This window comes from Curcuma longa, chromosome 10, assembly GCF_044706935.1.
Source record: "Curcuma longa cultivar G26 ecotype Majalengka, Jawa Barat chromosome 10, ITB_CL_G26_1.1, whole genome shotgun sequence".
Lineage (NCBI taxonomy): Eukaryota > Viridiplantae > Streptophyta > Magnoliopsida > Zingiberales > Zingiberaceae > Curcuma > Curcuma longa.
This window is the reverse complement of record NC_133870.1, coordinates 1,820,086-1,837,621: the sequence shown is the minus strand read 5'-3', so window position 1 is coordinate 1,837,621 and position 17,536 is coordinate 1,820,086. Positions and strand designations below refer to the sequence as shown.

Below are 17,536 nucleotides of genomic sequence, written 5' to 3'. Positions count from 1 at the left end.
ACGATGAAGAAAGATAAATTGCAGTTGACCAACTCAGTTATGTCGAACATTAATATTGTATTTTATGAAGCTGTTTCACATTGGTTGGTTCCTGCCCTGCTTGGCTTGCTCCTCCTTATTTGTCAATCCGAAACCCGTTTTATTTCTGACCCTACAGACCCGACCCACTAATCCACCTGTCCCTCCTTTCCCGACCCGGAACAACGCAGGCGCAGCCCTTCCTCTCACTCTCCCCTCGGCGTCAGCCATCGCCGTCCCTTCGCCTGCCGCCGCTTCCTGCAGGGTCGTGCGCCGCCTTCGTCTCGCTTCCATCGATGCTTCGCACTTGCCTGCTTCTGCCACGACTGTAGCTCTACGTCGCGCGCGCTGCCACGACTTCCTCTTTTCCCTTTGTGGAGCAGTAGCACCTTGCGAGGTTGCTATGGAGACGGATCTGCAACGACGCCAGGCTTCAAGATGGCCACAGATTCGATCCCTTTCTTCTCCCTGTCGTTGACGATCTCCGACATTGGCCTCCGCCTTGTGCTGATCAACGATAGCTTTGATTCCCTTTTCCTCTCTAAGATTTGGCCAGGGTTTATGGGTGATGATCTGGAAGATCAAGTGATGGTGTGACCTCCTCAACCTCGATCTGAAGCGAGTCTTTAATCTTAGTAGTAATCGAGTCTTCTCCATCCGGTGGTTGACGTCATGGCCGACAAGGAAGAGGGAGATACATCCCAACAGGGAAAGAAGTCCAGATCTAGACTCATCCTTCGCCTAGGTGCGCTCCTCGTTGCTCACAGCGGTCTCGTTAGGTACTTTCTTGTTTTCGTCATCACTTCATATAGTGTTCGTCTTGTTTGATTTGATGCTGATCGTGTTCATTACTGTTCCTCGACGGTCCCAATCTGAGTTAAGTGTGGTGTGTTGTGCCGCTGGGATTATCGCTTTCCTCCTCCTCCCCGTCTTGGCCAACAACACATATATCTCTGAGAACGCCCTGATGCCAGGTTAGTAACCCGTGTAAAAATTGCCAATTTATTTCTTTTTTTACTTCTCAGGCAGACGTTTTTCCCTATTTAACTACCCGCTCATTGATTCTCTGATGTTTAAATGGCGTCAAATTTCCTAGATTAGGCAACGACACATAATAGGCAGAATGCTGTGCAGTTTCCAACTTTCAAATGGCTATTTGATGGCCGAAAACCCATATTTATTATTTTGAACTCATCTTTTTGAAATTGAGCATCGTACTTGTTGCTGAGTTTCAATCCAATGAAAAGTATGCTATTGTCCCACTTGTGTCCTTCGAAAAGCATGACTTAAATTGCTATGAATCCTGAGTTATAGCAATAGATGATTTCACGCAATGAAGTCACCTTGGTTTGACATTAGAAGTTAAATGAAATCGTTTGATAACTTACTTACATTTCCAGCTACATTTACGGTGAATGCAAGGTTCTAACACGACCATTATATCAACACTGTTAATATTATTTTTTACTGAACCATCTACAAAAACAACTGAAGAGTCAACATTAGGTCCATGAATCCTTTTGCAAATCAGGAAATCTAACTTGGCTATGTCATTATCTTTGATTAAGTAAATGAGTTAGTTGACCTTACTGTACAATTCCAAGTCCAAATGGGTTAAAATTTCTATTTTTATCAATAATTCATGTTTTGATCAATGCATCTTGGAAACCAGATCTAATGACTTGGATTGTTTTATTTTATATCACATTTATTGGAAAATTTCTTGTTTTAATATTTTCAATCAGTTCTTGTTATAGTATAACACTAGCTGCCTATAGAACTTGGCTTCATTTGCTTCATGAACTACATCAAATCTTGCTACTATTTACTGAAGGAATTCATAATTGGCTATTTAATTTGATATGTTGATGCCTTCTTATTCAATATCCACAAATGTTTAATATTTAGTATAGATGTTGCAATTCTTATAGTCATCTCCTAAATCTTCCTTTTTCTGTGTTTTAACTCTGAATTCATTCTAGATTGTAGGATTGCTTATCTATCTTTTAATTTTCCTATTTTAGGAGTTTGAAAGTCTATTTTTCATGATTGTTTGTTCCACTTTCATTACTGAAAATCAATACAAGCCTTATTTCTTTTGGCTTGGTGCTGTGGATATATGGGGAAGCCATTGTGCTTTTAGTGTCCTTGTTTTTTCTTTACTAATTATTATCTTTAGTATACTTCTTATGATCATTGCTGTATTATTCAAAATGATGCAGATTGAATTCCTCAAAGATATCTATCATTGTGCATCATTATGAGAAAGCATGTGCATAATACAGTTAATATGACGAGTTCAATTCATGCCAATTGTCGATAAAAAGATGGAGTTTGAAATGCTCTACTTTAGTTACATTATAAAGTTTCAAGGGTTAAAGTCTTGAGTTTGATATAAGCCTAGAATGGTTCAACCCCTGCTGACCCATGCAAGCGGGTTGCATATGATTCTATAGATTGGAATTTGGAGGAATTAAATTGGAGTGAGATCCTTGGAAGAAACTTTAAAATTACATGTGATTTTCATCATGGAGTTGCTCTTTAACAGGAATAGTATGAGGGAAAAAGTGAAAGTAAAAGAAATTTTCTCTTTGGGAAGGGATTGGTAGGGTCCTAAAAGGGGTCAAATGGAGAAGATATTCTAGTTTTTATTGATGTTGCCTTGTAGTGGCTTTAAAAATGTAAGTAGGTGGCATATCAATGAGTCACTGTATAATGTCTTTACAGTTTAAATGGGACTTACTGACATAATATTATCATAACAGGCATTATTGAAATCCTCATATTGTCAGTCTGCTGTTCATTTGCTAGGGAGATCGAAATATGAAAACTTGGAGATTAGGGTATTTGGGCCTTATGTGATGAAGTGCTATTGAAGGCAAATTGTATCTTTTAGTTTTTAGTTCTTCACATATTAAGATGGGTTAGATCCAATAATAAATATGAATTGCTCTATTGAGCCAATTAAAGAAAAAAGCAATATGCAGCTTGCATACATTGATATGTATTGTTTGCTTTGGATGCACATATGCAATATGTGGCTTGAACAAACTCTAATTATGTATATATAGTCTATGGAATGCAAATATGCTTTGCATTTGTTTATGTGTTGACATATATTACTTCTAAAAAAATTATGTTAATAATGATATGTTTGAAATATACACATAACACATTGTAAGTATGAACATCGTGCCCACCCTTCAATTAAGAAAGGAGGACAATATTTTAGTATGAGAGTTATTATAGCATAGGACATGGTTCTAGTTCTTAGGGATAATCAATTTTATTACATGTGTAAAAGTGTGTATTTAAGAGGACCCCATATCTTGTAATGTATGTAAATGCTTTTTCTCTTTTATTTTAAAAAATTGGTATTAGCTCAAATGAGACACATGGAACCATTGCCTTAGAATCATATAGCAACCCCTAATGTGGTTGTTTTTAGCTTATCTCTACCTTGTAAGTTGTAACTATGGTGGTCTTTAGCTTGATGCTTGGGTTCGACTTTCAACTAATCATGTTATGGCTAAACCATAGTTTAAAATTTTGTTCTGTGCCGAGCGAAATAGATGAAATCTGTCGTTCCGTTTGTTGCTCGGCATTGGCACCGCGGGGACCTCTGTGGTGTTGCAAAGGCTGCAGTGCCTCCGCCATCCCGAATTTTTTTCATTTAATTTTTTATATTTTTATTTTTTAGTTAATATATTTTATTTTTAAAAAATATCAAAATTATACTAGCACGACACTATACCGAAATTATATCGTTCCGGTTGTAAATCGAAACTTCGGTACGGGTTGAGATTTTAAACCATGGGCTAAACTACCCTAAATGGGATAGAAAAGGGGACAATGAACAAAACAATCTAGTTCCCTAGCTTCTTGACAAATACAAATTGCATTATCTACGCAATCTCAATTAATGTGCAACCCCTATCAATGACCACATGAAAATAAGAAATTGTGTACTACCCACCATTTGGAATCTTGTTCAAAGTCAAAACACGACATGCTTGGTGTTGATGTTGGTGGCTATGCTAAGCACAAACCCTAGGCAAAGAAAGAGAACTAGGTGGTGGTGGAGGAGGCTGAAACCTTATAGTTGTCGCTGAAAGCTTGTCTCTACATTGCTGTCATCTCGTTTGAAGCCCTTGAGCATCACAAAAGGCAGCTCCTTCATCTCGTGTCTTTGTGGCTTGTTGCCTCACACGAACACCTTAAGTGTCATTATAGACATGTTTCAAGGTCTTGGTGTGTTTTGCATATTGGTTAGTGTTCGGGGACAAAATGCTTTTGACCTTGCCAAATAATACGGAATGAGATTTTAATCTATAGTACTAGCCATTATTGGATTGAGACTAGTTGGGGGGTGGGGCTGGGATGGGGTGGGGGCGGAGAATAGTCGATCGCTTTTTTTTTTAGAATGTTCATCTACAAATTGAGTTAGTATGCAACAAAAAACACAAAGACGATAAACACAAACAAAAAAGACAAATCAATTTACATAGTTTGGCAACCCCTAACTCTTATTCCATGACCTATAAGTCATCAGTGGATCACTTATGGAGGAATTCCTTTATACTTTTTCTTTTGTTGGATACCTATTGGAGTATTCTCCTTTTGAATACCTTTCGTATGTGGAAAAACCTCTTATAAATCTGCACTTGTATAGTGTAACAAGAAGAATACAATTGTTAAACAAAACAATTACAAAACAAGAAATGTATTATACAATTGGAACTTTTCTCTTAACAACTAGGGGCTAAAATCCACTTGATTGATTGCTTCAACTGAATCGATTGAACTTGTATGTAGTTGATTGCTCTACCTTGCAATGGTTAGTTGAGTTGTTGACTGATCCTTTATACAATTTATCGATTCATTAGTCGAACAAAAATATTTTACTTGTTTGCATTTTAGTTTGAGTCGATTGCCAAATTGACTCAACCATCAGTTTAACTGAAAACAATCATCAGTAATCAGTCGACTATTATATGATTTGGGGTGTTCCTAGTAGAAGCTTGGGGTGTTCCTAACATAGCGGATCCAATAGACCTCTATTGTGACAATAATGGGGCTATTGCACAGGCTAAGGAACCTTGCTTTTATTAGCATTCCAAACACATACTATGACGCTTCCATCTTATTCGAGAGATCATCGATAGAGGAGATGTGAGGATATGTAGAGTATCGACTGATGCTTACATTGCAACTCCTTTGACCAAGGATTTAGCATAGGGGAAGCATGATGGTCACACTAGGTCACTGAGATTAGATACTACAGTGATTGACACTAGTGATAGTGGGAGATTATTAGTAGTAGCCCTAGAGCCAATTATGTGATGATTGACTAGGGTCTTTTATATCATATTTTATTGTTAATAAAGGTAAATTTTGATTATTATATTTACTTCATGTTTGTGCCAAATGACTAAATATAATAATATCATTGAGTAGTAGGTTCTAATCTACACCATATCAATTAGTTGAATTGATAGTGAGATGATGCAGAGAATACTACTCTTAACTATTCCTAGTCAAGTATTAATATTTAAAGACAATATTAATGCATGAGACTAGTGAGAACCCTAGATTTGATATGTGTCACGAGTAGGGTTGCAAATTAATTTTTAATTTATCGAAAATCCACGAAGAATACAAATCAAACGAAGTATAGGGGCATCGAGTCATATTTTTCCAATGGCTAATAGAAAATTATTTAAATCGAGCTTGCGTGTCATTTTTTTTGGGTTTTCCAGATATAAATGGGTTTTGGGGTTTTGGAATGAAACAAAAATGAAAAATGCAATGATTTAATGAAATGCAATTGAAATCAAATTACCTCCTAATCTCAAAATGTAAATTCAAATCAAATTGATGGTTGAAATCCAAATGCACAAATAAAATAAAACTATCATAAATCCTAAAGGCTTAAATCAGTAACCTAAACTTAAATGCAAACAAAATGGATTTCACAGTCAATGGGTGCAAGCAAGAAACCGAACAACTAGAATTGATTGAAACTAGTTAACTCATTCTAAAATGCAATCAAATTGCTTAAACCTAGCTAGCTGTCTTCTGATACTTCAAGAAAGATTTGGCACGGAACAGTGAAATCTGAAACCGAACAACTATCTGAAACCGAAGGAACCAAACAACTATTAGACTCTATGAAACCTGCAGAACCAAACAGCTAATCAAATCAAGTAATTCAATTACACAAACTAATGAAGTAATCAAACAATTCGAATTCAAGAAATGTAAATCAATCTGTTGAACAATCGAGATATCAGAATGAAAATGAACAGAACAGAAGTAGCAGAAATACAAAATGAACAGAACAAAAACTATCAGAAACTTCAGATCTTCCCTTCCATCTCAATCTCCTCCTTGTCATCACACAAGGTCCGATTAAGGATCAGAAATCCCAGAGAAACACCTATTAATCTCAGCTCGGCTTGAATGAAATCAGCTCCACTCTATGCAGCTCCGAAACCCTCAAGAACACGAAGAACAGAGCCGAAACAAGAACTTAAGAATCCAGTTGAAAATCCTTCAAATCTCTGGCAATGTGTTGCTTGGAAACCTTCAAGAACCCTTGGAGAACCCCTCCTCGCGATCTTGATTGCTCCGATTGGTTAAATCCGAAAAACCCAGCCGAAAATGACAGCGAAACAATTCCCTTTGGCGAGACCCTCACCGGATGAAGTCACCACCAATTGACGCCGAACTTAGCTTGTGGTTACCCTCTGGAATCCGAAAATCAACATGCAAGGAAGAAATCTGAAGCTTCCCTAAAAAAATGCAACGAAAAACGAAGAAAAAAACCAAGGAAGAAGACGGTGGCTGTTTGCTACAGTAATGCAACAGTAACTGTGATTTTTTTGGGTTACTGTAGCTTTCTTGTTAAAGCTAGGGTACTGTAGCTAACGGGTTAGGTTGACTTGAGTTCGATCCGGGTTAGTCTGTTTCAACCAAATTCACTCAATTTAATTCCAGATTGACTCCAATCCGCATGGGTTCCATCCTAATCGCACTTGAGTCTTGATTCATGAAGTTGGATCGATCAATTGGGTCAATCTTGGCTCAATTCGATCATGATTGAGCTCGATCTTGGTCCAATTTGAGCCCTACAATCAATTAACAATCATTGATGTAAAATTCGTCATTAAATCGCAGAAATTATAATCAAGCCTTCAATTATGTCGCATAACACAAATATAATCAAATTGATTCATTAAACAATTTATTTTCGTGCAAAAATCCAAAAATAAATCGATTAAAATGCAACCAAACCCTAACTCATCAACTAGCATGTAGGTCAATTGATGACTTGATCTCACAAGTCATGGATATGTGATATCACGTTGACACATGGGTATATATTAGAGAATGTATACTGAATTGATCCGTCATGAGAAAGTTTCATGGATTGTTATATGTGTCATAAACTTTCTTATGTGACTATTGATATAAATAGTTTTGAGACCTGAAGTCACTACGATTTCCTACATAAGAAGTTGTGTACTTTGGTATCGTCAAATGTCACCCGTAACAGGGTGGATTATAAAGGTGATCACTGGATATGCAATAACTTATGTTAAGGGATGTAAGTGATGTAGATGAGATCTATCCCTCCCATATGACATGAGTGATATATGTGGGTTCCTTAATCGAGTAGGACTACTAAATGCATGACCATGCTCAAATAAGTGAATATGAGATATTGAACTCATTTGCTTGAGTAAGTCTACTCGGGGATCAAAAAACACAGATTGATATCGAGGATGACACGGTCCATGCCTCATTGATTAATCTACATATCGAGGATAAAAGGACATCATCATACATTATAGTAGTCACGAAAAAGTTAGGTCGGATCTCGACTTTCTCGTCACTTGGGTAGCAATGATGTATTGATAGATATCGTTCATTGCTTATGTGTCTAAAGCAGTTTAGACACATTACCAACGTTACGAGAACCTATTGGATCACACACAAAGGACACGATGCTTCAAAGATTGATTAATTTTAATTTGACTAAAATATGATCCGAATTGGATTAATTGAGTTAGACTCAAGTGAATCCAATTGGATTATAGGATTAAGTCTAATATGAGTTAGACTCATTTAGATTAGACTTAACCAAATTTGAATGAGATGTTAATTCATTAAAATATTTAATCAATTAATAATAGAGAAAGACTAAAGGTTTTTCTTTTCATTGGATGAAGAGAAGAAGAAGAGCTAACATGAGAAACATGTCTTCTATTTGGGTTTTAATTGGTTTTAATGTGGGAAAGCTAAAGAGGCAAAAACTCTTCTTATTCATGAGATGAATATAAAAGATTTTTCTTGTGTTTTTCAATAAGAACAAAGCATTTTTGAACTCTCTTCTTCCTCTTAGCCAAACACCCCTTTTGTTCCTCTTTATTTTGGTCGAATCTCCTTATGTGGTTATACAATAAAAGAATTTGCATCACTGACGACTTATGTCAGGACGAACCAGCTAAGAACTAACACAGGATACTATGCTATTACAATTACATATTACATGTCAACAGAGAAATTGTTCACTTCAGATTGGCTTCAAAGGTCTTGCTATTGTGCCTTCTCGTTGTAGGTGTTGCATTTGGTCGATCTTAAGGCATTTAAGAACTGGTGGCTCATTCAAATGAGAAGCTTTCTGATTTGCTTGGCTTTTAGGTTTGTATATTTTCGAAGCGAGGTAGGAAAGAGCTGTGACCACCTCAGCTATTTTAGGCCTCGAAGAAGGTCTCTCGTGCAAACACATTTTAGCAATATCAATTGCACGGCATAAATCCCTTTTAGGATACTGCCCCTCTAACTTAGGATCAGCCATCTCTGGAAACATGTCCCTGATATAGAATTTTCGCTTTGCCTGCGAGAAAAAGATGACATTCTCAGATTGAAACCAGCAGCTCTATGAAACACTGATATTATTTATTGACATGAAAGTTCAACAGTAGAAGACATAACATTTCAGGGATATCACAATAGCAAGATGAATGGGAGAGGAACTTTAGATATGCAATTTAGAACTATCTGATATCACTTCTCATAAATTTCTTTACAATTTAGAACTATCTGTTTCATAACATGTTTAAGCTCTGTACCCTGTGATTTTTTCTTTTTTGACTTCTATTTTCCAATGCTTTTTAATCACAAACTTCCTTAAAATTACAGAGAAATAGCAAAATTGCTGCGTGAGTATATAGTGGCTGTGGGTGTTGAATCATATTACCACAAATTTGTGCCTCGTGCAAATAAGTTCAACCCTCTTCATTTCTTCTCTTCCACCACTGATAATTTGGAGTTGCAAGCTAACCCTAGCTAGCTGTGGAACATTTATTTATTCTAAATGCTGTAGGCATCATACGAGCTCCTCGTGGTGATGGAAAAGAAACTATTGTATTGGTAACTCCTTACAATTCACAAAACACCACATACAGTGATGCTGTTTCACTAGGGATCGGTTTCTCAATTTTTTCACTTCTAAGCCATGTTACATGGCTTGCAAAGGATATTGTTTGGTTAGCTGCTGATTCCAGATATGGGGAGTATACGGCAGTTGATTCATGGCTAAAAGATTATCATGGTCCTGCTTTCCCTGGTGAGCAAAAGGATATTGTTTGGTCCTGCTTTCTAATATATATCACTTCTCCTAAATTTCTTTACTGTGAAATAGATAATTGTAGATTGTAAACCAAAAAAGCTCAGATGTTGCCAAACTTATAAAAAAAAAAAACCTCAACCAATGTAGATGTACAATAGTTTTGAAAGAAGCTTTTACAATTGATGGAATGAGAAAAAAAAAAGAAGCAAAGGTCCTCACCCATACAACAAGATTATACTCATCCTTAGGTCTTGAAGTGTCTATGGCCCTTCTTCCAGTGATGAGTTCTAGAAGAACAACCCCAAAGCTATAAATATCTGCTTTTGTTGTTAATCGTCCAGTGTTTACATATTCAGGTGCACAATATCCACATGTGCCCATTGGCCTTGTGGATACATGTGTGTCATCACCACTAGGACCAAGTTTTGCCATGCCAAAATCACATATCTTGGGATGATATCCCTCATCTAACAATATGTTAGAGCTTTTCACATCGCGGTGTATGACTGGAGGACTGAGTTTATCATGTAAATACTCCAATCCTTTTGCTGCACCTTCAGCTATTCTCATCCTTGTGTTCCAATCGAGTACTTTCCTATCGGGATCAAGCTCTGTTGCAATCACATGAACAAATATTTGTATCAACAATAGCAGCATCTCTCGAAAGAAGGAAAAAAAGTTTAACAATAATATACTGAAGAAGCTCTACAAAAACATACTGTGCAGGTGGTCCTCCAAGGATCCCAACGGCATGTATTCAAATACCAAAATCCTTTCATTTCTACAAGCGCAATAGCCAATAAGGTTGATAATGTTAGGATGATGACATAGACTCATGAAAAGCGCCTCTAGGAGAAACTCATTATGTCCTAGTGCATCAGTACGAAATAGCCTCTTTATAGCTACATTCTGCAAACAACAAAATCCTCGTTAGCCAGCACAAACTATGCACAAGAGATTCAGTATGCAATCAAACACATATTCCTGAATGTTTTTTGTTTGTTTCTAACTTGGAGCATGCAATGCATCAGCCACACTAACTAACAGAACGAGGAGGAGGATATGAAAAAGGAGTTATGAAACACAGATCAAACTTAATAGCTAGATATCCTTAGCTTAATAACCGAGAATGAAATTTCAACATGGAGCATCATCATGTAGAATTTTTTACCAAAAAAGATTAAACATGGAACCTTGGAGAAATAGTTGTTCTTATTAGAATTGCACAGTTTGTCAACAAGAATTGCACAGATGAAACTTAAGCACAAATCAAACTTAATAGATATCCTGCTCAGCTTAATAACTGGGAATGAAATTTGAATATGGAGCACCATCATAGACAATTTTTTTACTAAAAAATATTAGACCTGGAACCTTGGAGAAATAGTTGTTCTTGTTAGAATTGCACAGTTTCTCAACGAGAAAGGCAACAAGAATTAATATTGCACAGATCAAAACTAATAGATATCCTGCTCAGCTTAATAACTGGGAATGAAATTCAATATGGAGTAAGTATCATCATATATATACAATTTTTCACTAAAAAAGCTTGGAGAACTAGTTGTTCTTATTAGAAAGAATCACACATTTTTTCTCCTAAGGAGAAAGGCCGGCAACAAGAAAGAAAATGTCAGCGATCGACGAGTTTACCTGGTTCGTACTTTCCAGCCTTCCCTTGTAAACGATTCCATAGCCTCCCTCTCCCAAACAGTGATCATCATTAAAATCCATTGTTGCAGCAACTAATTCACTGAATTGAAACATCTGACCATCAGATTTACTAGAACTAGAACCGCCACTGGATACCACTTGGTTTTCATTCTTTGAGGTCTCTTTCTCGATATTCACAGGGCGATTGCGATTGGCTTGCAACGTGTCTGAAGAAACAAGATCTAACACACACAAAAAAAAAAAATGTCTATGAGCAACCATGAACGTAAGATAGGAGCAGGCATTGCCAAATGCAATGCTCTTAAAAGAAGGGTTCTGACAGATGATCGAAAGGATATATATTTTTCAATAAAGATTCGCCAAGAAAAAAAGCGAACAAAATTAGGGTAAAAAGGAAGAAGACAATGTATAAAAGCGATTCATCAAGAAAAAAAGCGAATAAAATTAGGGTAAAAAGGAATAAGACAATGTATAAAAGCGATTCATCGTCGCAGCCGCCGTCTCGAACATCAAAGAACTTGCGAATCCACAAAGAAAGGGGAGAAAAATCCGCCATTGAAATCCGAACATTCATCCAACAAAAGAAAAAACCTATCTTTCTTTCACCAGAAATCTGGGAGCTACCGACGGGAAACCCAGTCGCCAGATGCAAGCTAAGAAACACAAGAACACCAAAAACAAAATCCGAACATTTAACCAAGAAATTAAAAACAATCTTTCTTTCTTTCGTTCTTTCGTCAGAAATCTGGCAACAACAATATAATCGCGACCAAGAAGCCAATCGCCTGATACATGCTAAAAAGCAATCGAAAACTTGATAAAAAAACCCTTCTTCCAAGGGCTTGCTTTGGGGTGGGTACCTGTTGCAATGTCCCGTTGATCGCCCTCGTCCGTCTTCGACACTCGAGCGCCGCAAAAACAGAAAGCCAGCATCGACTGCAACCGCCGACGTCTCTTTATGTCAAGAAGCTGTCGTCGGGCTTACGCGATCGATGAAAGTGAGAAGACACAAGCAAGAAAGCAAGAGAGCTCGCGACAGCTAGCGGAAAGGAAATCTTTCTAATCGCAAACAAGCAAGCAAAGCAAAGTGAAGTGCCGGAAGAAGGGACTCGCCGGCGCATATATAGCCCTTTCGTGTTCCAGATACGGAAAGATACAAAGTGATTCGGAGTCGGAAAAACTTACCAAATTTGCTAATTCTTATCCAGTTAACTTACCAACAAAAAGAGCAGCGCCAGCCGCAACGGTCGGTCGGAGGCCGACGAGATGGATCTTGAAGCCATGCGCGCGCCACAATTTTTTATAATATAATATGAAATTGAAATATTTTATTAATCGAAAAAGCTAAAAACTAAATTAATATGACAACTTTTTTTTATAAAACTTAAAAAAAATACTACTATTAATTAGAAAAATAACTGTCCTATCCTATGTAAACTAGGAACCAAATTAAAATTTATCAAATTTAATTTTAAACGTGGAAAATTAATTATAAAATTAAAATTGATTCTATATTATAAAAGAATCAACCTCATTTTTTTTCTTCTAATTATATCTAACCAAATCAAAATGTAAAAAAAAAATTATATTAATGATTAACTTGTTCACTTAATTTTATAGCATATCAATAAGTCAACTTCATCTCTATAATAAATGGTTATATCTAATCAACTCAAACAGTTGACACTCAACTATTTGATTCTCTAATTAATTTAATTGCTTTTCAGTCAACTCCTTTGGATTAACATTTAACTCACTATGATTCATGATCAATTCCTTTATATCGTGATTGTTTTCTCTAATTACTATATCATTAATTGACTATCCATGTCATCAATAGACTAATCTAGATAAATTCATTATTGAATCTTTAGATGATTGTATCATCAATCAATTGTTGTTTACCGATAGTTGACTCACTTGGATAAATTTCAATTCTTTTATTATTGACATGGTTTTAGTTGACTTCAAGTACTTCTAGTTAACTCATATCCTCTATCTCTATTATGAGTCTTTCCTATAGAAATAAAGTCATATGACTATTTTTTATTGAATTCACTTTGCTGAAGTGAATTTAAACATATTAATTTACTTAATAGTTGACTCAAACAACTCTAGTAAGCTATTTATGTCATATAATCAACTCAAGATAAAATAAAAAAAAATTTGTTCAAATAACAAGTCGTTTAACTATACTGTCAACTAAGATTATCCGGTTAACTAAATATACAAAAGAGTCTATTGATTTTACTTGACCTCAAGAAAATACATTAGCATCAATCTAAAACATATGTTCTTTGATTGAGTATACACTTAAGTAAAAAACTTCTACCAAAAACTAAAATACAATCCTCTTGAACACTTATTTTATGTCTTTAAACCTATCCTACTACATCCCTCAAGATCTCCTCGACAAGCCTTCAACCTTCGAGAGTCCTGCTTGATTTGAGTCATCTCTTCATAAACATAAATGAACTTTGACATATGTTAAACCTTTCAGAAGATTCATTTCTGGGACTTCAAACTCTCAAGAGCTCTAACTCTGAGACTTCCATATGTTAATGATTCACCTTTAGGTTTTTTTGTCAGACATTTGGTTTTCCAACTTGTTGAGTCTTCAATTGCTAATTCCTCACTCTTCGAGAATTCTTACCAAGCTCCTCTTGACCTGATAGAACTTCACTTGCTAGGAGCTCACTCTTTGAGACTTCTTGTCATGCATCTAGTCCTCTTTAACCTATCAAAACTTTATCTGCCAAAAGCTCACTCTCTGAGACATCTTATCAAATATCCAATCCTCCTTAACATGTCAGGTCTTCACTTTCTCAAAGCTCATTTTTGTAATATTTTTAAGATTATCAATGACTTTTGATGAAAGTGCTTAATGAAATCATTAAATTTTTATTTTTTTTTAACTTTGATTTGTTCAATTCGATTTAAGAAAAATTAATTTTTTGCTTTAATTTGGAATTATAATGGGTGGAAGGATATTTTGAGAAAAAAATGTGTCCCATAAAATACAAAGTATAATGGATGATTTAAGAATTTTTAAAATCTAAGTAAACTTTTTTATAAATTGCCTAAGTTTTTTCCTTGTTCAACAATATTTTTCAAAGGTGTTAGTTTAAATCAAAAGAGTACTTTTTTTTTATTTCCAAATCATCAAAGGATATCCTACTTTAATTTTTTTTTTTATCAAAAGGATACCCTACCTCATTATTCAGCCATATACATTTATCCAAATGCCCTTCACAATTGTTCTATATTATTATTTCTCACTTAAATCTCCCACATAATTTCTAATCGATCGGACGCGTTATAACAACTTTAAAATTATACTTGCTACAACATATGTAGTAACTACTTTCTACAACATGAATATTAGATAAGTAAGTTGAATTCACGTTGTAACAACTACAATTTAAAATGAATGGTAAATGAATATATTTGAATTCATAGCAATTACAATTTAAAATGAATATGATTGAATTCACGTTGTAGCTACTACAACGTAAATATTTTTGAACAAGTATGCATTATAGCAATTATGAAATTGCAGCTGCTACAATATAAATATTTTTGAACGTTAAATATGTCAGACATATTATAACAACTACGAAATTGTAGTTGCTACAACACGTCTGATTGACCCTTTAATCATTTAAAAATAAAAGGCATCTTTTTTTTTGATGAAAGTAAAAAATATATATATCATCAAGAAAATAGCACAGGTATACAAGGGAGGCTAATGACACTATCTCATGTCATGTCTGACGAAATGTCAAATCTAAGGAAGTGTCATGGTTAATCATGTAAGTGCTCCCATGTGTACCAACAATATCAGTATATCTCACTCACTATCTAACATGCAGGTGTCCCTACTCGTGCAACCATCATATCTATGTCCACTGCTAGTGTGGGGGCCCCTATCACAACAAAGTCGATGCAGCCACAATCCTGGTCCTCACTGCAAAGTCGATCCGCCCTCCTCAGCAGTCAGCATCGAATCACCAAACAGCGCCTCTGCATCTCCACTGTAGCTCAGCATTTGCCTCCAGCCTCAACTATCAGCTCCAGCATCCTCTACTAGCTCCGCTCCACCACCTCCTCGATCGCCACCGGCATCTCCAAGCTCGCCTACCTCCAAAACGAAATTGCACACTTTTAGCAAGTGGCCAGTTGTCAATGGATTTGATGCGTCTTTATCGTAGCCGTGTCTACGGACTAGATGAGTCAATGCTGGTGGACTCATTCACCCTTAAGGCTTTTTTAGCAAAACCCCAACCCTCAATGGATTTGATGTGTCTTTACCGTAGCCATTACTATGGACTAGGTGAGCCAAAGTGGTGGACTCACTCACCCTCTTAGGCTTTTTGGCAAAGCCTCAACCATCAACGGATTTGGAGCATCTTTACCACGAGCCGTTTGTTGTGGACTAGATGGATCATATATGGTGGATCCATTCACCCAAAATATGTAATGAATTTTATTTTTGGGCACAATTTTGCCCAAAGTGTTCGAATATCACTCAAATTTTTTATTATTAAATTGCACTCTAAATTACTCTCCGTAGTCAATCTAGGAGATTGTCGCTATGCCTCCCAACAAGGTGAAGCCCTACTTCACAACACAGCAGTAAGGCATATGACGTCTATCAAGAAAGACACAATTTTGATCCTTTACTGCAGCACGAGTCGATGTCGGCCTCGATTGAAATATCCATGTGTAAAAGAACTTACGAGTCTGCCTTAGCAAATAGATTACTTATTCAATATAGGACGTTTTTCAAGGACGACGTAGCTATAGAGAGTGATCATCGACATATTTTTCAAATGTGTTCGATGAGCAAACGAGCCTATCTATCTTGCAAAATTTAAGCACATTAATTATAAAAAAAACTAATTAAAAAGACACAATTAAGCTGTTTCACATTGGTTGGCTCCCTGCCTACTTGGCTTGCTCATCCTTACTCCCGACCTGTTGTCAATCCGAAACCCGTTTTTTTTCTGACCCTAAATACCCGACCCACTAATTCACCTCTCCCTCCCTCCCGATTCCCGACCCGGAACAACGCTGGCGCAGCCCTCCCTCTCACTCTCCCCTCGGGGTCAGCCATCGGCGTCCCTTCGCCTGCCGCAGCTGTTCCTGTTGATTGAGATCTGCACCTGGAAGCTTCGACCACCTTCTCCCACACCAAGACTGTAGAGGGGAAGACGAAGAGGAAAGCTTGAGGGTAGCACCTACACAGAAAAGAGAAGTGAGGGGGAAGGCCAGGAGGGTCCTGGCGCGACCACTCCGATGCTTAAGTCAGTAGGGGAAGAAAGGAGGTGAAACTGGGAGAAAGGAAGTAGGAAATGTGTGATCGCATACCTCTCTTCGGTGACCTACTAACCTTTTATATAGTTGGGTATTGGGGGAGTCACATCGAGGATATGACTAACGTCCCATCGCCGTTATGAATGTGTCAGAGAACAGGGCCTGGCCCATATTAATGTCCCATCATTAGTCAGCATTTAAGGGGATCCGCTACGACACTTTATCAAAGATTTACTATGATGACATGTCGGGATGTCAGAGGAACATTCATAACCTAACGATAGGGGAGTGGTCTTTTCATAGATTTAGAGTGTATTGATGACCTAGGCTGCATGCCCGAGCCGAGCAGGACTAACCGAGTAATGAAGAAGGTCGGTGGACCCTATGGGATCGAGCCACCTGACAGGCACCGATAAGAGCATTATCCGAGCCGAGTGGATGGGCCGTGCTGCGACACTCATGTCCTGATAAGACACCGGTCCTGGGGACCCTTACTGTTGACGGAGTAGGAGGGTTCGGCTCGGTCCCTTGGAGAGGGGTTCGGGGTCCTTGGAGAAGGTTCGGCTCGGTCCTTGGAGAGGCTCGTCTCGGTCCTTGGGGAGGGTTCGGCTTGGTCCCTTGGTCCGATGTTGAGATATTGTGTTCGACCCCTTCCACCTGGTTCGTTTAACCAGATCGGACATACACATCCATAACACAAGCCTCCCCACTAGTCTAGTCGAAGGAGATGTGAATTCGACTGACTAGACCAGTGCCCTTGCAACCCCTGCCTGATCGGGGCTCGAGTCGGGGGAGTGTATCCTTAAAGGGGGCGGCTAGTTACGATGTACCGTTTCTTTTGCTCCATGAACTCCACTTCCTGTTCCTAAGTTTATCTTTTTCCTCGCCAAGAAT

At 37.3% G+C, this 17,536-nt stretch overlaps 1 protein-coding gene and 1 long non-coding RNA gene across 2 annotated transcripts; one reads left to right on the top strand and one right to left on the bottom strand.

Moving 5' to 3' along the window:
* Window positions 1-193: 193 nt before the first annotated feature.
* LOC141836720 (uncharacterized) lies at window positions 194-9,722 on the top strand. Its single transcript, XR_012602474.1, has 3 exons — window positions 194-797; window positions 901-992; window positions 9,226-9,722. It is a non-coding gene; the product is annotated as an uncharacterized LOC141836720 (long non-coding RNA).
* Window positions 8,568-11,419, bottom strand: LOC141836718 (serine/threonine-protein kinase PBL27-like). The gene is made up of 4 exons (XM_074724233.1): window positions 11,306-11,419; window positions 10,375-10,564; window positions 9,875-10,266; window positions 8,568-8,920 (listed from the first exon to the last, which is right to left on the bottom strand). The coding sequence occupies exons 1-4, from the start codon at window positions 11,417-11,419 to the stop codon at window positions 8,597-8,599; spliced, it is 1,020 nt and encodes a 339-aa protein (XP_074580334.1). The 3' UTR covers window positions 8,568-8,596.
* Window positions 11,420-17,536: the final 6,117 nt, after the last annotated feature.

Excerpts from the sequence above, each read along its gene's own strand:
- LOC141836718 (XM_074724233.1), bottom strand. The coding sequence starts at position 11,419 with ATGTTTCAATTCAGTGAATTAGTTGCTGCAACAATGGATTTTAATGAT. Across the intron at positions 10,267-10,374 it reads CTTGGAGGACCACCTGCACA|AGCTTGATCCCGATAGGAAA; the intron begins GTATGTTTTTGT and ends TGATTGCAACAG. Across the intron at positions 8,921-9,874 it reads AGTATAATCTTGTTGTATGG|GCAAAGCGAAAATTCTATAT; the intron begins GTGAGGACCTTT and ends TTTTTCTCGCAG.